Genomic DNA, 23933 nt, shown 5'->3' with positions numbered 1-23933 from the left:
TATATCTTTTATATAATATTATATGTACATAATATATATATCTTTTGTCTCTAATCATTTTCCTCAATTTCCAACATCCCTCTATTCATTCTCTGCTTGAAATGCTCTCTCCTTTCTTTCAAGGCCTGCCTCAAGGACCACTTCTTTCATGATGTCGTAGCTGATCCATGTTATTAGATGTTATTTCCCTATGATAGATTCTTATAGTACCATGTTCACATCTCTTATAAGCTTGTCATATTCTATTTTGTGTACATATTTTATATCCCTTAGAAGATGATGAAATTTTATTCAGATTGTTGTTAGGGCAGCAAGGTGGCACAGCAGATAAAGTTCTGGGCCTGGAGTCAGGAAAAGTCATCTTTCTGAGTTCAAATCTCACCTCAGACACTTAATATGACCCTGGGCAAGTCACTTCACCCTGTTTGCCTCAGTTTCCTCATCTGTAAAATGAGCTGGAGAAGTAAATGGCAAACCACTCCAGGATCTTTACCAACCCTAAATATCCCAGAGTTGGACTAGAGACGACTGATCAACAACAATAACAGTATAAGGTAAAGTCCTTGAGAGCAGGGATTGCATCTTATTTGTCATTGTAGCTCTCCTCATATCTTGTATTCTGGCTGAAGGGTGTTCAATAAATGATTGTCGAATCCATTTTGAAGTGTTTGACAACTATATCTGAGCTGACTTTATGTCATTAATTGAAAAGGCTAAGATATTTACACGTAAGAATTTATTTTAATCAACTCAAAATCTATTACAAAATGAATAACTAAGACGCTAATACTTCTACATCAAGAATGAAAATTGATGGTGATGTTTTGTTAGCATCATTTTAACGACACCTGCAAATCATTCAATTCAACCAGTGCTCCTTTTCCAGTCTTTGTGATTGTAGTAGTAGTCATCACTCACAGTAATGAAAAAATCATACAGAAGAAGAAACTGAGAGAAGAGATGCTTCTCTTCTTTGTCAAAGAGAGAAGAAAACTTACTCAACAATAATATTCATGCCATTTCAGTATCTTATCAACTCCCCAAGAAAGTAAACCTTGAAGAAAAATATGCATTTCTTTTGTTCCCCATGAAATATGAAAATGTCAAGCAATGAGAAATATTTCTTATCAAGTGAATTAATTTTTTAAGTATACAGTGAAGTTAAGTGGAAAATATTGCTAAAACAAACTATTTTTGTTAATTTCTCCAAAACTTCTTTTTAAGGATGCCAGACAATTTTATGAGGAATATAAAGAAACAAAACTGAAGGAAAAAGAAGATGCCTTGGCTAGAGCTGAACTTGAAACACTTCAAAGTGAGTTTTAACCACTGTCTTATTGTGTGAAAAATATCATGTAAAAATCCACTTGAACAGTATAAAAATGTAATTTTGTTGGCGTTTTGCTATCACATAAATGCAAAGAAACAAAATGTTCATATTTCCTTACTGACTCTCATTAAGGTCACTTTTCTTTTTTTAAATTAAATTTTATTGCATTTCCTATTTTGAATTCTCTCCTCACTCACTTTCTCCCACTTATTGAGGAGAGAAGAAAAACAAAACCTATTTCAAATACGTATAGTCACACAAAACAAATTCCTACATTAGCCATTTCCAAAAAAAAATGAAGAAAGTAAGTTTCGGTCTGTGTTCTAGATCCATCAACTTTCTGTCTGGATGTGGATAGCTTGTTTCATTGAAGTTCATTGAAATTATGGTTTGTCTTTGTATTGATTAGAGTTATTAAGTCTTTCATATTTGATTATCTTTACAATATTGTTGTTATTGTATAAATTGTTCTCCTGGTTCTGCTCACCTCACTCTGCATCAGTTCATACAAGTCTCCCAGGTGTTTTTTTTTAATTATTCCTTTCATTTCTTATAGCACAATTGTATTCCATCATATTCATATATCATAACTTGTTCAGCCATTCACCAATTGATGGTCATTCTTTCAGTTTCTAATTCATTGCTACCATAACAAGAACTGCTTTAAAATTTTTTGTACATGTGGGTCCTTTTACCCTTTTTTTCATCTTTTTGGGGTATACATTAAGTAGGAGTATTACTGGATCAGAGAGTATGCACAGTTTAATAACTTTTGGGGCATAGTTCCAAATTGCTTTCTAGAATAGTTGGCCTAGTTCACAGCTCTATCAACAAATCATTACTGTACTAGTTTTCCCACGGCCCCTCCAGCATTTATCATTTTCCATTTTTTTTCTTCTTAGCAGATTCGATGGATGGGGTGGTATCTCAGAACTGTTTTAATTTTCATTTCTCAAATGTTAGCGATTTTGATAATTTTACATAGTTATTGATAGCGTGGATTTCTTAATTTAAGTCACTTTTCCCCAAGTTTGTAAAAACTGAGAATGTCATTAGGGTCATAGTTACATAATCTCTCAAATCCAAGTGGCTAGTCCAAAACTTATGCAAGTCCTCAGATGCTCTTGATCAGTCTCGTAACAGTTCACAAATTCTCAGAAACTGAAGAGACCACAGAAGCCATCTCATCCAACCTGTGCCTCTGCAGTATCCCAAGTTTTTTCATCAGACCTTTGACTGAAGAACTCACATGAGATAAATCCGTCATCTCCCAAGGTAGCTCATTTTTGGATAACTCTTATCATTAGTATATTTTTCCCCTAAATTTTCCTCTTTGCAACTTTCAGTCATTATTCCCAGTTATGTCCTCTGGGACTCAGAAGAACAAATCTACCCTCTTTTCCAAAAGGCAGTTTTTCTGCTGAAGCATGTGAAGACAACTACAACATCTCCCCCTATTATGTCTTCTGATCTACAGGCCAAACATCCTCATTTCTTTGAAGTGAGCCTCATAGAGCAGACCCCTGAGGCCTTTTACCATCCTTGTTGCATTCCTCTGGAGGCTCTCCCACAGTTGTGATCTGACTAGAACAGTACACCTGGAGTATCCTGTCCCATAGTCTAGTCCTAAGATGCTATTCCTCGCTTAACACAACCTAAAATCACATTAGCACTTTTTGCTGTTACTTCATACTGTTGACTCATTAATATTGCAGCCCACTGAACTACCCAGATGTTTTTCAGAGACCTTTTTAGACCTGCCTTCCCTACCCCGTATTTGCAAGGCTAATTTATTTGAACTGAAGTATAAAACTTTACACTAATTTCTTTTACATTTCATTTTTTTTTAATTTTTGGCCCAACATTCTAGTCTCCTCCCCTTCACCATGCCTTTGCTCATGCCTATGCCTGAAATATATGCCTCATGATCACCTTACCCATCTTTTAAAGCCTAAATAACCATTAAGGTTCTCTGATCTCTCTTGAAAGTAACAACTTTTTGCCTTGTTCTTTACATAGCACCTTGTTTTGCAACTGTCTGGTGCAATTATCACATATTAATTGTCATAGTTACCTATGTCTGTTATCTCACTAGGAGATAGTAAGTTCAACGAGGGCAGAGAATTTTCTTACCTAAACTTTGTATCTCCCCAAATTCTTAGCACAATGTGCCTTACATGCAACAGGAGCTTAATAAACAGTTTTTGAATTTAATTAATTTCTGAATTATCATCTCCATGTGTCTAGTTGCATTCTATGCTGAGATGCTCTATTAATCAATAGAGACTGGACCTATGATTTCATTGTTATGGGGAATTCCTGGGTGAGGAAACTCCATCTTCTCTGAAACTATAGAGAGTTAGTTGCCTAGAAAAGAGGTTTCAGATACATGGCCAATGCTGCCTCCAACACTCCCAAAACATAATTGGGAAATGTTTGACAAAATAAATAAAAGTGCAATAGAAGATAGGCATTGTTCACATGTGGTTTTCTGTGCAGCCAGAAGGGATCCTTATGTACAACTTAGTGGCCTTTTTTCTATTTGAGTTCGATACCACTGGCCTGGAGCACTGAGAGTTTAAGTAACTTGCCCAAGCTCATACAGCCAGCATTTGTCAGTGATGGGACTTGAATACACATCTTCTTGCTCTAAAGATGGTTTTCTATCTACTATGACATGCTGCCTGTATATACAGATGTATGTATGTGCACATACATATTCCTATAATAAATGCAAAATAGCTAAATACAAGGTATTTAGGGGTGGAGAGCAATGGGGTGAAGGGGGATTGAGGATCAGGAAAGTCTTCTTGTAGAAGAAGGTTTTGCTTGAGCTGACGCTTGAAGGAATGGATTGTCTCAGGAGGAGGTAAGAAGGGAGCACATTCCAGGTCCAGGGAGCAATCAATATAAATACACAAAGCTGGTAAATGGAGTGCTGTATCTGGAGAAGAGAGAGAAGGCAATTTGGCTGAGCCATCAAGTATGGTAAGGGAAACAACATGTGATAAGGCTGGAAAGATAGGAACAGGGCTGGTCATAAATGGCTTCCAAAGCCTCACAGAGGATTTTGCCATAGGGAGCCAGCCTCCAAACACAACCATAGCCATTTTTACTGTAGATCTTCAGGACATGTGTTTATTGGATAATTACACAAACATGAACTCTTAGAGTTGGCTCATTGTCTCTGACAAACCGTAAAACAGGTTTTTCTTGTTGCCCAGCTTGTTCTAAGGGAAAAATTCCCATCCACTGTCCCTTCACAGGAAGCTGAGGTTGTCCTCAGTTTCTTGTTTTTAGTCTCATAGTTGGTCATCCCTACTCTCTTATGGCTACAAGTCATTTAACAGACAGAAGAAGGACAGGCAGACCTCACACACTCATGAATATATCATGAAAGGCTCTTTAGCACTTACGGTAGAAGCACCAAGAACAGCCTGGAAAGGAATTACCTCTGTGTGGAAGACTCCAATTCAGCAGATAGGAAATGATTAAAATGAGCTTCCTTCCTTGGTTATCAGGTGCTAATTGCTTTGGCATTCTTCCTGACATTCTGAGATCAAATCTGTGAGTAGAAGGGACACACAGAGCAGCTAATATTTTCTCTATCCCCAGGAATATTTCTTTAAATGTATTTGCGTCTCATCTACTGTACTTGACACAGTGAGAAAATTTTTTAAATCACATAGGAGAGTTAAAAATTAAAACCTGCCCTCAAGAGATATATAGTCTAGTTCAGGGACACAAAATACACACCAATAATGTAACTTAAAAACAATTATTAAACATAAATAAGATACTAAAGATTAAAATAAGATACTAAATCACATAATATTCTACTTAAGAAATGATACTAAAGCCACACCTACTATATAACCCTGGGAAAGAACGTTCTTACCACCAAAGTCCTTGGCACTGTCAAAGGGTTCAACTTCAGAAATGTTTGTGGGTCTTATCAATGGAGCTGACATTAAAAAAGATGAATTACCATCTGCTTTGCTGCTGTACCCTAAGGTCCACTGGGCCTTACCATCTGACTTGAAGCTGAAATCTTCTATGTGTGTGTTGTCACTCTCTGTTGGAATATGAGCTCTACAGGAGCAGAGACTGTCTAAGCTCTTAGTACAACACTTTTGCACAAAATATTTAATAAATATTTTTTCATTCATTTGAGAATGAATATAGAATTTCCAAATGCTGGGCAAGGTTTAAGAAGTAGATACAAGAAAGGTAAGCAATACTTTTAATGGTTCCAAAGTAGACAATAGAGTTGACTGTGGAGACAAAGACCAGCTTGAAGTCAGAGGACCTGGTTTCTTAGCTAACTACATGAAAGCCATAATAATTTTAATTATACTGAATGAATCTCCCAGTATTTAAAACATAGCTTAGCATAAATTGCTATTTTCCCAAATAACTACATTGCATAGAAATATTTTAAACTTTGTCCAAGGTGATCAGTGAGTGTTTTGTAATAAAAAGGCCTTAGACAGGAGGTCTGGATACCTGAATTTTATCTCCCCTCTCGAGGCCTCTTTTGGCCCAGGCTGTTCTGTGTACTTTCCACTCTCATGGAATGTACTTCCTCCTTGCTGATACCTCAGAATTCCTGGCTTCCTTCAAAGTTCGGCTCATCTGCCACCTGCTACTTGAGTCTTTTCCTTGTCACCTAGCTGCTAGTGGCTCCTTTCTCTCAAAAAAAAAGCCTTTTATTTCTTTTGTATATTATTTGCACATATTTATATATGTTCATATTTTTTCCCTTGGTAGAATATAAGCTCCTAAAGGCAAGGACAGTTTTATTTTGTCTTTGTTCCCAAACACCCAGCACAGAACTCAGCCACAGATACAACACATAATCCATGTTAGAATGAGTATGCCACAAGCTAGTTGTGTGACCAATAACTTCATCTGTCTGAGCCAAGCCTTTCTCATATGTAAAATGGGCATGTGACATTGCACTAGAATCTATGCTCCTCTTGAGTTTCATCATTCTACATCTGTGAGGAGATAATAATGCTTGTTGTTCTTTAATGCTGCCTTGCTACACACTTAATGTTAAGAGGCATGGAAGAGGTCTTCTAGCACATCTGAGAAGTTACAGGACAGGATGAGAAGGTTGTGAATTGGTTTGCTCACTTCTAGAAGGTCTCAGATCTACTGATGTATTTTTTAAAGGAAAGGGGAGAAAATAGTCAATTTTCTCTAAGCTGAGCAGGAGAGGCAAAATCTAAATTCCATTTAAAAGCTGGTGTTCTTTTTAAAACCTCCTCCCTGCTCAGCAAAATTTATCACTTTTATTCCTTTTCTTTTGAAAACTTGTTTGGAAGCCTTTTGCTATGCCAATACTCGCTTCTTCCAGTTATGAGGTATAGCAAATAATTCTGTCAGTGTTTCTATATAGGAATACTCATAATATCTAAAATACTCATAATACCTTATAACACCTATAAATAGGAATTAAAAATATTTGCAACAGTACCAAAAGTAACTATCCCCTTAACTTAAACTTTCCAAAATTTGTGATCACTTTAAAAAAATTGTTCAAAGGATTTTACCCCCTTAAAAATCTGGTTATTTTGTTTAAATCTTTTCCTTTGCAAAAAACATTCATAATATTTGGATCTATACCAGTTGTCCCAATACAAATTGGGCATGTTATTATGCCCCAAGATTGGGAACCTACTTAAAAATTACATTAATTTTCTGAAACTCACAACCAGCTAAGTTTAAAGATTGTTAACCAGTAACTCTGTCATTAGAACCTACGGTGAATTGAGTATTCAAAGATTATCGTTGAGAAAGAAAAAAAACAACCTGGTGCTTGGCTTTGGATACCTATTAGGACTTTAGAAGACCTAGTTGGGCTTTTTCATCTCCAATTTCTGAGATCCATTGTATATTTAGAGAAGGTGATAGGATTCAATGTTAAGGATATTAAAGAGCAGACACATTCACTGTTAATAATGTCAAAAACTGTCATGTGTTTGGGCTTTTTAGAAATTTAGTCTCCAATGGTTACATGCAAAGAATCTTTTAATTAATTTTGTTAACTTCATTATGGTGTTCTGCATTGTATACTTTAGAATTAATATATAAAGGCCGAAAATCCCCCAGTGTGCATTTCATTTGCCCCCATCCTTCTTAATTTTAAAGACCATCATTGGAATACTGAGTTCATAATAACATTTCCATCTACTTAATTGAGTAAATGCATCTCATGCAGATTAGCAATAGCTGTTTTATGCTGCCTGTTTTTCATGACCTAATTGCTAATCTGCCCTCATGTCTGTCTGCTTTACTGCTGAGATTGTGTAATATTCTCTGAGGGTTGAACTGGAACTGTGTAGGGGGAATTCCATATAATTTGCAAATTGGAGAAAATGCAGCATGAAGGTCTTATTAAAATTATGGGTTTTGCTAGAGAGGACAAAAGGTGTGAAAAAGGTAATTTCTTGAAAAGTAAATATTATCCTTTTGGGAAATCTTTATGCCAAAATTCTGTTGATGTCTGTTCAGAAAATTTTTTGACATTCTTTATGTCTTTGTCTTGAATGGTTTTTTTTTTCATTTTTATGGTTTAAATTTAAATTGTGAATACCTATTAAGATGAAACTTTTATATTAGCATGAGTATTTATAAAAGTACAGCTTTTTGAATTTCCTAATTTATATTCCTTCCATAGTAGAGAGGAAAATAGGCAAATCTTTGTATGATAAGCACTAGTTGGTTCTGTAATTTTTTTTTCTTATCCTCATTACTGTTGCCTGGCCTAACAAAGTCTTAAAATGTGGTAAAAACCCAGGCCAAACATCCAGTTTCCATTTTGTAGGTGATTTATGTTCCCAGAAATAGGTCATTTTTCTTTCCTTTTCCCCACTAAATTTTACGTACAGTAATAGCTGAACATTCCTCTCTAGGGACAATCCTAACTTGGGTTTCAATATGTTTTACTTGTAGTAAAGAGCACATTCAAGGGTTAGGAACTTTTCTCAGTCTGAGGTCCTCCACTTTTGTGCCAAATACATGGTCAGAGTCAGTAATGCTAGTCTACAAGGCAAAATAAAACAAAAGACAAGTTATGATTTAACTCTATTGAATGATAGTTGTATTAGAAGTTGTAGGTGGAAAATAACAAGAGAATTGCATTTCATGATTGTTAATTCATTTTTATTAATAATGCATAATAACATCCCAGGCTCCTTGTTATTATAAAATTATGTTATTTCAAAAGACTACAGTTTGGGGGCGTTGTTGCAAATATGAATTTATTGCTCAGCACTCCTAATAGTGTCATCTTGGGGGATGATTCTAGGATCATTAGTATGTTTCTCTTGGGTTTATGTGTTTGTGTCCAGGACACTGATCTTTTGTCCTAATAATGACTGTTTTTAAATTGCCAACCTTTATACTATGTTATATTCTAGTGGTAGAAAAAAAAAACTCTAAATCATAAGGCACCTGTTCCTGCATGGGTGAAATGCAGTAATTAAATAAATGCAACTTCTGATTAAGAGAAACAGCCTTTGAATAACTCTGGGTGCTTGATACAAGTCCTGATGCTGAGCCCCCTCTAGGTGCCCCTCAAGAGGGGAATCCTCTCTGGCTATTCTCTAGGCCTGGAAACCTGTTCCCTCCTCTACTCCAACTGGTGATTAATTGATTGATACAACAGAGGTATCAGACACATGGCTCCCGAGTACAGCCAGAACCAGATTGAAAGGTAATTGGGAAATATTTTACAAAATAAACCGAAGTACACTGAAACATAATATTCATATGTGGTTTTCTAAGTCAATGTCTGACCCACAGGGATTCTTATGTATGGTTTAGTGGTCCCCATTTCTATTTGAGTTTGACACCAAGCCCTTACACCACTTCTTACACATAGGTCATCACTGAAAATATGTAGCCAACTGTTTGTGCCTGCTGTGTGGATCTTCATTTGCCCTTTATGTCATGGACTTTTTCGATTCATCACAAATTATGATATTCCAAGATTTATAATCATATATTACTAGGAGAACATCCACGTAAAAATAACGGTTTTTGTAGATGGAGGAGTAGCTTAAGATGGTTGAAAGTAATGCACAATCTCTTAAATGCAATCAAACTTGCTCTCTTCCTCCTTTAGTTACAGTCCCAATTCCTAGCCCATCAGCTATGCTTGTCTCAGATAATGGGCATCCACCATGCCACTCAAATGGACTGATTATCCAGTAGCATCTCACTGTATGGATAGTAGGGATTTACCTTTTCCTCTTAACAGAGCAAAGGTGAAAATTAATATTAAACTAGAAGAGAGAATGAGACTAAGAAAAAGACATGGCAACTTGAATTTGACCTATTTAAATAGTTCACCTCTTAGCCTAATGATTAGCACGTAATAAGCACTTAATAAATGTTCAGTGACTGACTATTGACATTTGAAAAGAGGGAGATGGATGGAAGCAGGCATATAAACACTAATCATAACAATTTCTTGAAGATTAACTGATACAAATCGTGAAAATAATATCCAAAATGGCCCAGAAATTGCCTCAGCCGTTAAACACTTGATCTCCTTTCTAAGCCCAGAGAGATGGTGACCAATGACAATTGTAGTTTAGAATATAACACTTTAGTAAAATATTCTAGAGAAGAGGAGTAGAAGATTATGAACAGCATCACTTCATAAAACAACAATCAATAAACATTTATTAAGTATCTGTTGTGTTCCAGGCTCAGTGCTGGGCACTGGGGATGCAAAGACAGATTGAAAATGTATGCCCTCAAGGAAAAACAAGTTGTAAAAAGTTTGGTTAGAGACCAAAAAAAGCAGAGTTATCCCAAATGCATTTATGAATTAAACTGCAATTATGATGATAGAAAAATGTAAAAGTTTGGTAAAGATTGTTTTAAAATCTTTTTTTCACCATCAAGGATAGTAAAACAACCATACCCTATACCCCAGCCATACCCCAATATCATGACCCTAGATGTGCCACTTGAGGAAGTGGAAACAGTAGTGAAGAAAACAGAAATGGGAAAAGCAGCCATACAGAATAGGTTAGTCTAGTAGTAACATAGGTATTAGGAGATCCTTCTCAATCTCCTTTGCTGGATTATCATCTCAATCATACTTCCTAACTGTTAGTATTTTTCCTGATTCTGTCCTGGGCTTTCTTCTCTTTCCCCTCTATGCATTCTCTCCTCTTCTCTCCTTTCCTCTCTTTATCAGCTTCCATGAGTTTAACTGTCATCCAGATAACTCTGAGATCTCTAGACCTGGCACTAGCCTCACTCCTGAGCTTCAGTCCCACATTATTGTTTGCCTGTTGGACATTTCATGTGTCCTAGGGACACCTTAAACAAATATCTAAAATTGAACTAATTATCTTTTCTCCTGTATTCTTCACTCTTCTAATAGTTTTTATCATTATTCATTAATGATAGTCATGTATAGATGTTGGTTTCTTATGTATCTCTCCGTAGTTGAGGAATCAAATCCATATTAGTCTCTGAGAAGGACTCTGGCAAGGTGCCATCATGTTTCATTTTGATCAGTATTTTATACTGCATAAGAAGTTGGGGTTTTTTTAATGTTTGATAGAATTCACCTATAAATATATCCGAATCAGGCTTTTTTTTTTTCTTTCAAGACTTCCATTAATGTCTTGCTCCATTTCTTGTTGGGAGATAAAGTCTGCATTTTCTCTTTTGCTTATGTGAGTTTTTCATAATTTTGTAAATATCCATTTCATTTAAGTTTTATGTTTTGTTGACTTTAAATGGTTTTGTAATTTCTGATAATTTTCTTTATTTCTGCTCCATTCATTGTGAATTTCTTATTTCATTTAGTAATTTGTTTTTCCTTTCTTTCTCTCTTAAAAAAAATAGATACTAGCTAACAATTTATTATATTGGTCTTTTTTTTAAAAAAAAATCTAGTTTTATTTGCCATTTCAGTATTATTTTTGTTAATGAACTTGGCTCTAGAGAATAGAGGGAAAAATGTTCCTCACTTGTTTCATTAGAAGTGTGAGGGTACTATGGCTGTTGTACATAGAGAAAGGGACAGCATCATGTTGATTGGTTTTGCTAAACTTTTATGATTCTTTGTTATAAGGGAAAGAGAAGTTGAAGGCATGAATAGATTCAGAAATGAATGTGATATAAAAGCAAAAGATGTATCAATAAGAGAAAAACTTTTAAATGATTTTGTTACCAATTTTGGTTTTCTCTTCAATTTTCAAAATGTCTATTTTATGGCTAAGGATTTTTAATTTGCTTTTTTTCATTTTTCAAATTCAGACTCAGTTCATTCATCTTCTCTTTCTCTCATTAAGTGTGTTCAGAGATATGTTTTTCTCTGAAGGAATAGCTGAATTGAAAAAAGCAGAAATGGCAAGACAATGATAAAAATATATTCAATTAAAACAGACAAACAGAAACTGTATTATGTTCAAAGGCACCATAAAAAATGAAATGTGTATATGTATATATACATGTATATGTATATACACACACACACAGGTGTACACACACATGCAGTAAATTATATCTGCATATGTAAAGTAAAAGCCAAATGAATTACAAGACAGTAATTGTTTATTATTTCAGCATGTTTCTTTGAGACTTAAGATAGCTATAACAAACAATAAATTAAGGATCAGAAAAAAATGTTATAAAAACTAGCCAAGACTGACCTTTGGTAATTAATTAATGGAAATCTAAGAAGAATACCTGTTTCCTAGCACCATTTAGCATCTTTATACAAATATCTTAGTTGTAAGACTTTATTTTTAGAAATATTGTATTCGAAGCTCATCTCTTATTTGTAGTAGAAGCTGCCAGGTCGTGTGTAATCCTAACTGTGGTTTCTAGGTACTTAAATTCTTTCCTTTTGGAGGCTTGCAACATTTTTTTTAATTTGATGTAGAAGTATTGGGTTTTTATTTTGATATTCCTGTAAATTTTCCTTTTGGGGTGTCTTTTAGGAGGTGATTAGTAGATTCTCGTATCTTTACCTTGCCAACTGATTAGATCTAGACAGTTTTGATCTACAATTTCTTGAAATATAGTATCCAGGCTTTTGTTTTTAAGCATTGTTTTCAGAGAATCCAATGATTCTTAAGTTATTGTCGACCTATTTTCCAGGTCACTTGTTTCTGGTAGTAGAGATCTTTCATTTTCTTATATTTTTTTCAGTCTTTTTATTTTATTCTAATATTTCATGCTGTCTTGTGGAGTCATTCATTTTCACTTGATATCTTCTCTTTTTTCAGAGAGAGAGTTCATTATTTGGTAAAACTTGCCACTTTCTGTTCTAAGCTACTTATTCTCCTTCCAGCTCTTTCCTCCAGAGCCTTTATTTCATTTTTTTTTATCTCTTGCTTAATTTATTAGAGCCATTCATGTAGCCCTTGTGTAAAATTCACTTTTTCCTCTAAGTTTTGCTTGAAGTTGTGAAGATGCTCCTTCTAGATTGGCTTTTTAAATATCTCTGGTTTACCTCCTCAGGCATGTATATTCTAAGAGCAGTGCTGGGTTTCAGGATACCCCAAAGCTTTGAGATTCAGGACAAATGTGTAGGGCTATTTGTAGCACTGCAGGATAGAATAAAAGTGATTTTGGGAGTTCCTGTACCTGGGCTATCTCAGTTTCTCGGCTTTCCTATGTCTGAACTGGTCCTGTTTATTTCTGTCATCCTGCTGTCATCCAGTGACCCTGTAGGTTTCTCCTAGGAGCTATCTGCTCTTGTTGTCTGTGGATGCAGAGCCTTGCAGGTATCTCTGTTCTGTTGCATAGGGAAACTTCTGTCTTGATTGTCTGTGCTGGTGCTAACTTTTCTGGCAGCCCTTTCATACTGTTGGTGGACTGATTTCTAGCAAACATTTTTGTGCAATTCTAGGGTAGCCGAAGCTACTTAATATACTTTTCCATTGGGTTGTAGAAGCTCTCTATTCAGGGAACGATATTACCCTAAAGTCCTGCCACTAACTTTTACATTTTTTAATGAGTCCTTTAACACATTGAGACCCATGATTGCTCCTTCTTAAAAAGGGAATATTACCACCTGTCCTATATATCTTAAAGGAATATTGAAAGATGATAAAGAGAAAGTGTTTCAAAACACTTTATAAATTGTCTTGGTTCTATTATAATAACTATCTGATCTTTTCCCCTATGAATTTATTTCTATAAAATAACAATAAATGAATAATAAAATTAAGTTCTGAATATATTAAAACAATTTTCTTTGAAGTAGACTACCTAGATATGCTTCTTACATACAACCTAAGAATAGAATGTTAGAAATAATTCTTATTCTTGGAAAACTTTAATAATATATTTTTTTCTTTTTGTAGAGGAAAAGAAATCTAAAGTTAAAAAAACAAAGCCAGAGTTTCCCATGTATACGTCATTGGAACCGAGTGCATATAAACCTTCTTACGATCATGGAACTTCTATAGAAGAAATTGAAGAGCAAATGGATGATTGGTTAGAGAATCGGAACAAAATGCAAAAAAAGAAGGTAAATGAACATTTAAGACAATAATGTAAATTAGCATAGAGCTGTCAACTAGTAGGCTTAATGACAGTGGACCCTCTTTGAAAATCATCAGATCAATTTAAATTATTACAAAAATATGTTTTTGCAGGAACTTAATTTTCATCATCAGATAGATTATTTGGATGAGACTGGTAAAAAAAGAAAAAAGACTAAGGAAATTTTCGTGATGAGGATTAAAAATAAATTTATACCTTTAAAGAAACATCAGTAAAGTTATTTAAAGCAAAAATTAACTAAATTGTGTGTATATATATATGAATATAAAATGCTTGGCATTTTTTACTGAATCAGTGAGAATGTTGTTATCAGTTATCAAACTTTCTGTGCCCAGAGAATAGGAGAAATGGTATTTTTTGTTTAAATATTTTATTATAAATTTAATAACAACTCAACAAATAACAATGATCAAATAAAAAAATAAGAAACAAAATCCCAAATGAAACATCAAACTTCAAACCATAGACATTAAAAAAATTTAACAGAGTAACAACAATTTTGTTGGCTCATTGCCTCCTGATGGTTTTTTTTGTCCATGTTCTTATAAAGTTTTATTTTTTCAGCAGCTCAAATGATTCTAAAGTACTGGGATGCACAGTAAAGACATATGGGAAACTAACAAAATGTAAGCTTAGACATTTAATCAGAAAAAACTAGGAAAAAAACCAGTTTTATTCAGGAAGCTGGACTTTTATTCAGAAAGCTGCTCTCTTTAAAAGATGACAATCACATGGTAAAATTGTGGCAGCTAGAATTCAATGAGCAAATACAAAATAAATACCTCATAAACAGAAAAAAAGTTTTATTTCTGTTGGTTTTTTTACCTTATTTTTTTTGTTTTTACCCTAATTTCGCCTTTTCTTTACTCTATATCCCCTCCTACAAGTCATTCTAATATTTCTTTGAATATTTCATATTTATTATTTTATGGAGTGATAACATTCTATTACATTAATGTTCTATAACCTGTTCAGCCATATTTCAATAGTTGAACATGCAAATTGAGAAACAATATGAAATCATGGCCAGAGTACTCACCTTGAAGCCAATAAAGTTGACCTCTTACACATTCTGGTTGTATAAGCCTGGGCAAGACCCTTACTCTGTGTGTTCTAGGCAACTCTCTAAGACTCTAAGTGGCAGAGAAGGTGCCAACCTGTATTGTTAGAGAGAATTTTCTCTATATCAATAAACTCACAGGTCCAGTGCCTCTTCTAGTTATTTCCTATTGTTGCAAATAAAGTAACATTAGATATTTTTGTACAAAAAGGTCTTTTCTTCCCTTTTAATAACATTTTCTACAAAATTCCTACTGTAATGCCTTGTTGTGGAATAGAAGTAAACTGGTTTTTTGAAGACCATGCCAGCAGATTACCAGCTTTGGCTATGTACCATGTTGAACAAACTTTTGATATGGTACTGGTGATTGTCTGTGTCAGCTTTCTAGGGTCTGACTTCCTGTCTGTGGAACAGCACATCACCAAAAGACTGTCCACTGAGGAAAGTAGTCTTTAGCCATGGCCACCCATGAAAGAGATGCCAATACAAAAAATCACTCTGCTTTGTGTGGTCCCCTTCCTCTGTGACAGCATTGGTTGTAGAGTGGCCAAAAAGAGAGAAACACAGAGTGCTAAGTTTTTAGATTACTTACAACCATCTACATATATTAATGTAACTTCGGGTTCTGTTAATGTGAGGTCTTTTTCCTATAACAAGTGTATTAATGCACTACTAGCAAACATAAAATAAACCAAAGATAAAAATCTCAAAAGAGCCCAAGAAGGCTTCCATTGTGTTGAGTAGGTTCTCTTTGGGAGATTCATGGGAAAATATGAACAAGAATCACATAAAATGAAAAGGCCCAGCTATTATCTGCATTAGTGGAGAGAGGAACCCTGTGGATGGTATCACAAGTTCATTAATCCATAAAAGAAACCTAAGTTTAAACCCTACCTCAGATACTTACCTGCTGTGTGACTGAACCTCTCAGCCCTTCAGTTTTCTCACTTGTAAAATGGGAACGATTACAGCACCTACCTCACCAGGTTGTTGTGAATATCAAAGAAGTTAACATAAGTCATGTGCTTTGCTAACCTTAAAGCACTATATAAATGCTATTCTTATTATCAGAAAGCGCTACTTAACCACCTCCTATTGCCAAAAAAACCCCAAAGGAGCTCACAGAGAGTCGGACACGACTAAACAACATGTGCTAGGTGCTAGGAATTCAAAGACAGAACTGAAATTGACCCTGCCCTCAAAGAGCTTTTGGATCTCTTGGGAAACACTATATACAGATATAAGGATATTCAAAATTTATACAAATGAAATATAAGGTAATTTTAGGTAGGAAACCCTGGGAGTTGGAAGGGTCAGTGAATAATACTTCATGTAGAATGTGGCTCTTGAGACAAGCTTTGAAGGAAACTAGAAATTTTAAGAGAAGGAGGAGAAGGTCCTCTTAGGAATAGTGAACAGCGTAGAGATGGGACTTGCAGTGTCCTGTGAAAAGTAGCACAAAGGCCAATTGGACAGAACAGTAGAATGTGTGGAAGGACAGCAATGAGCTTACTCGCCTCCTTACACAGTGTAGGCCAAGAAAACTAGCCTAGTTACTTACATTCCTTAGACACATCCCCCCAACTACTCTCTCTGTGTCTTTGCCCTCACTGGCCTCCAGGCCTGGAATTCATTTCTTCCTTACCTCCATTTGGCAAAATCCCTTGGTTTTTCTTAAGGGTTAGTATAAGTACCACTTTTTGTTTCAATTGTCTCCCTCCAGCTGGTAAATTCTTTCCCTCAAAATCACCTTATCTTTATTTTGTGTATACCTGTGGGTATACATGTTGACTCCCCCAGGTAAATGCTAAGCTTCTTGAAGACAGGGATTATTCACATTTGTTTTTCAGCCCTCTGGCACCTACCTCTATACCTGTCATATAATTGGTGCTTAATAAATATCTGTTGGTTGATTAACCAATATAAGAAATGTCAGAGATAATCCCTAAGAGGAAGTGATAGGAATATGTTGCTGGAAAGGACCACCAAAGCCATCTCATCCAAATCCTTGCCTTCAAGTAATTAAACATCTCGAAGAATCCTTACTCTCCATCTCAACCCTTCTTATTGTGTAGCATTTCAGAGCGATAATAAGTGGTAGGATTTTGTATATTTATAAATAAAACTTTTTAAAATTAAGGATTTCTTGTCTTTAAAGGAATTCCCTTCCAAACCCTAGAGTCCTCCCCCTTCCTTTTTGTGCCCAAGTTCCACTCCCAGTTACCTTCTCCCTTGTTTGGCCTCAAGTCTGCTTCTCTTTGGATTTCTCAGGTTTACTTTAAAGAATTTTCTTGATTATGCCATCCCTTCTAAGTGCTGGCCAAATTCTCCTGTCTTCTGCTTCAGAGCTATTTGAATGTCGTAGATATACTTTCTAGCCACCTATTTCTCCCCCTACCCTCCTCCCCTGCTCCTTTAACTCCTTGCAGTTTGGCTCCTACCCCACAATTCTACTGAAATGGTTTCCTCCAAAGTGATTAATTAATCATAATTTTTTTCACTGCCTATTATGTACTCAGCAGTGTTAGGTACTTAGGGAACATCAATACATTCAATGGAATGGCTCCATATGTATCCCATAAGGTGAAAATTGAGTGTAGTCACAATTACCCTTTAAATCCTTTAAATTGACCATAAAGTCAATACAGTACAGTATCTTTAAACCTTTGTAGCTGGAAAGGGAATTTAGTTGTTTTTTAAAAGGAGGCTATCTATATCAGAGAGCAATTGAGTCTGAGTTAGTTGCTATGGAAACAGTTACCCCCCCCCCACACACACACACACATACACACTGGAAACTAAGCTTTTGAATGAATGAGTGAATGAATGAATGAATAAAACATTTATTAAGCACTTATTTTATACAAAACACTGTGATAAGCACTGGGAATCCAATAGAAAAACAGTCCTGTTCTCAGGGTGCTCCCATTCTAATGGGGAAACAATATGTGTGGAAGGCTTCAGCTACAAAGATGGAGAGGTCTGTGGGTGTGGTGGCAAAGCAGGTGGGGGGGTGCATTTTCTCTAATGTCACTTCCACTGATAAAATTATATCATTTTCTGATGCTGAACCACTTGACAGTGCCAAGGACTTTGGTGGCAAGAATTTTATTTTCCGGGTCATCAGCAGCTGTGGCTTAAAACTTGGCTTCTAAACTTTTCCTCTCTCTATGCCGTTTCACATTTCGGCAGCATTCATCGGCATTTTGTGACTTGAGGGCATGCACAGTACAAAGTATGCACACTTTTTGTTCAGAACCAAGGCTTCAATGAAGTTACTCAATGCAACTAGGGCCAGCCCCGCCAGAAACACCTTGGATTCATTGCACTTTGATTTTTAATTAATTTTTGATCACTGCGTGTTCAGAAACCTTTTACTGTTACCAAATTTTTCCTGACCCCCAAAGGGGTTGTGACCAACAGTTTAAAACAAGCTGGCTTAGAAGACCTGTAAGAACAGTTGCCAGGCTTCATCTCCAGAGGTTGCTTCCCAGGATGATGGGTATGGGCACCATTGATCAGGAGACAAGCAACCAAGATTTCAACTCAAATAGAAGAAAACAAGAACAGGTAAAGACTGGCAAGAAAAGTGATAATTCAGGGGGAAATAGTCTTTGAAAGGGCATCACACTTAGGTGTGATTATGTTTGTAGCTGATCATGCTGCTACATGACTCTTTCAGCCCCTGCTTCACATGAGGCATGAAGGGACACAAAAAAGTCAAAGGCAACACAGAGCCTTCTGTTTGACCGTTAATGCCAGGAAAACCAATTATGGCCATCCCCTTAATTAGGTGTGCCAGCAGCCTACACAAAATCAATATTATGTAGAGCATCTTCTAGAATCAGATTTAGCAATAAGTGATATTTACAGTGGGAGAGCCGTGGGGAAGAACACAAACAATGACTAGATCCCCAATCTCAGCTTCACTCAGGGATTAGCATATACTCATTGACTAGCCACCAATCCCTTGCCATTTTTAAATTTTTCTTTTTCCTCTCTTTTCCTCTCCCCTCTTTCTCTTGAATTTGCATAAATTATGAACTGACCTTATTGTATATGTCTTTGTTTCTTAATATTCCCCTACCTGGGGAGGTAGAAGGGATAGAAAATTAAAAAATCAGAAATTGGTTCAATGCTAAAATGCACAATATTAATGTGTGTGTGTGTGTGTGTGTAGGAGAAGGAGTTTAAGAAGGGAGATCAGCGTGGGCTGCAGTAATAATAGGAGTATTATATTTTACTCTATGTATCTAGAGTACTGCGTTCTGGAGGCTACAATTTAGGGGAAGCTCTAATAAGATGGTTACCACCCAGAGAAAAGCAACCACTATGGTAAAGAGGCTTGAATCCAAGCCACATGAAGATCAATTAAAGGAGCTAGAGTTGTTGAGACCAGAGAGAAGACAGGTAAACATGACAGCTGTGTCCAACTAAGGGCTCTTACGTGGAAGAACAAACTTTCTCTATTTAGCCCTAAAGGACATACCTTGGAACAAAGAGAGAAAGCTAGAAAGGGCCAAATTTAGGTTTAATTTAAGTGAAGACTTTTTAACAATTAGAGCTAGCCAAAACTGAAATGGCCTGCTTGGTGAGAAGGTGGGTTTCCCCTTATTGGAAGTCTTCAAGCAAAAGCTCCATGACCCCTTATTGGGTTTGGTGAAACTTTTTCACCAAATGCTTTTTCAGATATGTTTGGATTCAATGGCCAATGATCTCCCATCCAACTCTGAAATTCTATGATTTTGTCACACTCTGTTCCCAAGGAACTTACTCTCTCAAAGGTTCATTTATAGTATCTGATAGTTAAGAGTCTATTAGATCCTTTAGGTAATGAGTCACCTTGATTGTTCAAGTTCTAGGTGGGTGTTTTGATAAATCCTCAAAAAGGAAAGAACCTGGATCATATTATCTTGGCCACCTACAGAAATACCTTCACTGAATTACAATTTAATGTTATGTTCTCAGCCTTTTTAGATACATAATCATCTGTTTGAACACAATTTTGTCTATCTTTTGTAAACCTGCAATTAAAGATACTTTCCGCTATGTTACCCAATTTCCATTGCATAACCCACCCAGTAACTTCCTGCTTGACTTTAGTTCCAGGAAGAAGATTATATCTGCAGATGAATTTTGTATATTTTCTTTTGTTAGAAAATGAAAAAATGAAAGCTATATAGCACAATGTGCTTCTGGTTTTTTCTTCGTTATTAAAAAAAACGCAAATTCATAGCCTAGTTATAGTAGTCAGCTTATTTCAAATATCTAGTGTCATCTTTTTAAAAATTATTTTATTACAAACTTAACAACTTTCAACAAAAATAAGCATTTTAATATGTAGAAAAAACAAAAAGTAGACTTGTATATGAAACTGTAAAGATCAGTTCAAGTCAACGAGCATTTTTAGGTGCTTACTATGTGCCAGGTACTATGCTAAGCTCTGGGGACACAACGAGAGGCCAAAAAAAAAAGTCCCTGCTCTCAAGGAGTTTGTAGTCTAATAGGGGAGACAACTATGCAAACCATGTACAAACAAGATGCCAGGTAAATTGGGGGTAATCTCAGAGTTCTGTTACATATGGTGCCTCTTTGCTTCTTGTAGACTGTTTCCTGTCTGTTTTTATTCCCAGTTGTACTACTTGGCATTGTGTTTAAGTTGTGATAGCACCAAATTCTTTTGAAATTTGCATATGAATTCTCAATAGACTCTCTATGAGACATCTCCATTTGGGTCTTCTATATCAGCTCTCTCTGCCCAAGTAGATTTAGAGTCAAGAGACCTAAGTTCTAATACCAATTCTATTCCTAAGTAACTATAGGACCTTATACTTTCTGATTCTCAGTTTCCTCAATTAGAAATCATGGGGGACAGATTGTATGATCTCTAAATTCCCTTCCATCTTTAAAGTACTGTAACTTTATAGTTATGATCCTATAACCTCAGGCTTAGCAACCCCCCCTCTCTCCCTAGTTTATATCGATAGTGTTACATAGTGCTTTGTACATAGTTGTCACTTAATAAATGTGTTGAGTTGCATTGAATCCACCGTGCTTTAAGTCTCTTAAGATAAAGAACTTGGAATTACCCTTGGCTCCTTCCTCTCTTTTATCACATTTTCCTTCCTTTGAAATGTTCCTCATTCCCACCATCATAACTTTAGCCTTCACTTTCATCACCTTATACCTGAATTATCGCTGCAACCACAATGCCTATGATCTTTATAGATTCTAAGTGATCTTGGATATGAACATTAGACCAGTCCTAAAATACAACCATCTTTCTATCCCTGCCTTGGAGCTGCAACGAGATTTTTTACCTATGATGTCAAGTTCAAAGCCTAATGCCTAATTTTTAATGCCTCCCAGCACATTGTTCCAACCTTTCCTGTCCACCCTTATTGTCTACTACTCTTTAAAATGCACCTAGCACTCTGGTCACACTCTCTTTCATTTGCGGCATGTTGATTCCCACCTGCATTCCTTTAACACCAAATGTTTATTTTGCTTAGTATGCTTCCTCTTCTTCCTCTAATTATCCAAATCCTACCCATTTGTTATGACCCAGCTCTAGTCCTATCTTATCTACAATACCTTCCTTATTATTCCAGACCACCCGGATCTCTCCCTCTTTTGAACAGCTACTACAGTCACGCTTATTGTCTAATTGTTCCCCAGCTGTCCTGAATGCCCTTTGATGGCAGTGACCATGTCTTATGTTGTGTGGCATCTTCTGTAGACCGAGCCCCTTGCTAGCATTGAGTAATTGGCACATAATTGGCATACAGTAAATATTTATCAATTAATATTTAAGAGATTTTTTAAATCCAGTACAAAATCATTGCCAATATTGTCTCTAGGCACAGAGATCTCAAAGCCTCCTTCAGTTTTCAGATCTCTTTTGGGTCCAAATGATTGTTCTTATGACTCTCCGAGCCCTCTGTTGCTGAAATCTAGTCTCTTTCTTCATTTCCAGTCTTCTGTGGAAAAGAAGGATAACTATTCTGTATCTCTTTACGATAAACACTCATGTACTTAAAAATGATTAAGTCACCTTTTACCCTTCTATTCTCTAGGCTAAATAATGCCAGCAATCCTTTTAATCATTTTTGCTGCCCTTCTGTGGTCCTTCTCAAGTATCTTCATCCTTTTCATAGTAGAGACCAGATCCAAATACAACAGTCCGATAAGCAGCTGATTAGTGCCAAGTAGGATGGAGCAGGATTGCCTGGCTCTTAGAGGTCACATGCTCAGTTGTCGATTTCAGAATCTTGCACACACTTTTAGCAATAGTGCTGTGGTCCCGATTAAGGTTCGGTTTGTGATCCACACGTTGGAGTCCGGAGTTTTATTTGCAATCTTTGCACTTTACAGTCTGTTTCCATCTACGTATGCAACAATAGTAGCAGCAGCAACAATAAAGCTCAAGAGCTAGGCACTTTTAAGGTGGATCGCTGTAGTTCAGTACAGGTATTAGAGGTGTCTGCCCACAAAGCGGATCATGCAGTGACAATAACAAAAGCTGTCATTTATGTAGCACGAAAAGATTTCCAAAGCTCTTTGTAAATATCATGTCATTTCAGCCTCGCAACAGCTCTGGGAGGTAATTGCTGTGATTACCTACCTCTGTTTTATAGAGGAGGAAGCTCGAGCAGATAGCAGTACAGTGACTTGCCCAGGGGCAGCTCGTGAGTGGCCGAGGTGAGAACAGGCCCTCCCAACGGCACAGCTAGTACTCTTCTGCTGTGTCAGCTAGATGCTTCTGGGCCTTCCCTGGACCAACTGATGCTTGGCATTATTAAATTTCATCTTATTTTTGAGTGGCCATTTATTTAATATAATGGTTTTTGAATTTTGTCCATATCTTCCAGGTTTTTGTTACCTGAGAGCCTGAATATAGTTTAAATTATTACATTATTAGAGCTATTAATATAAATAATACTAGTCAAAGGACTGACCCTTGTGAGATGGTAATATTTCACACCTATATAGTGATTTGGTGTTCAGAAAGTGCTCTTTTTTTCCTAATAACACTGTGTGTGAGATAAGTAGTAGAAGTATTTTTATCCCATTTTATAATTAAGAAAACTGAGGCTCCCAGTGGTGATTGTCACTTGCCCAGGGTGAAACAACTGGTAAATCTTTAGGCCTGGAGCATAAGTGCAGGTCTCTGTCCTAAAACCAATATTCTTTCTATTATTGTAGGACTCTCTGTCATTGATATCAGTTTGTGATTAAATGTGGCCTCTTTGTAGTATAGTGTGGACTCTGTCTTCCTGGCTTCTTGTTAATTAAGATGATGATGCTGTGAGATAGCAATCAAGGGCTTATTATGTCCAAGGTACCGTGCTGGGTATGGGAGATAGAAGGACAAGAAATGACATTGTCTTGGCCTTCAGTGAGCTTGTAGTCGACTGGGAACCAAAAGCTTTAGTTAAATCCAGATCACGTCTGTTGCTTCCTGTGGACTGGCACAGTGTAAGTGGTCTGGCATCATTTGCTCTCCGCCATGCCAAGATTGCTGCCTACCACTCTGTACTGTGTTTGGTCATCCATTCTGGGATGACCGAGCTATAAATTCCTTATTGCTCCATTCCGTGATACATATGTACATATGCATGTACATCCCATGATAACATGATTAATAGAATAATATGTATCATTCAAAGACATCAGTATGTGTCACTTTTTTAGTCCCCTAGATTTAAAAATCTCTGGTTTTGTATTCTACCAAAGTAGATACCTAGAGGACCAAGCACAAACTGCCAGTCATACCAGAGCCTGCTTTTCCATCTTAGTTCCAATTCCTTCCCTCTGGTCACACTGGTCTGCTCAGCCACCATTCACAATCACATGCTTCTCATGTCCCTTTGTCTCCCTTACTTTCTTTGTTCTCATTCAGCTGCTACAGAAAGCTAAAAAAAAAATAGCAATTTTGAATGTTATGCATGACAAAAATCTGACTGGGTGCCTTATGGCTCTCCAATGCTG

The 23933-nt window shown here is 36.3% G+C and overlaps 1 protein-coding gene across 1 annotated transcript in view; it reads left to right on the top strand.

Moving 5' to 3' along the window:
- The window catches only part of DNAJC1 (DnaJ heat shock protein family (Hsp40) member C1), a 268811-nt gene that overhangs the window by 141760 nt on the left and 103118 nt on the right, over positions 1–23933 (top strand). The window contains exons 7-8 of the mRNA XM_036759852.1: positions 1225–1315; positions 13681–13847. Coding sequence (XP_036615747.1) covers positions 1225–1315; positions 13681–13847 — 258 coding nt within the window. The remainder of the gene's footprint in view (positions 1–1224; positions 1316–13680; positions 13848–23933) is intronic.

Source organism: Trichosurus vulpecula, chromosome 5, assembly GCF_011100635.1.
Source record: "Trichosurus vulpecula isolate mTriVul1 chromosome 5, mTriVul1.pri, whole genome shotgun sequence".
NCBI lineage: Eukaryota > Metazoa > Chordata > Mammalia > Diprotodontia > Phalangeridae > Trichosurus > Trichosurus vulpecula.
Note: the sequence above shows the minus strand (reverse complement) of the source record. Positions and strands in the feature narration are given on the sequence as shown.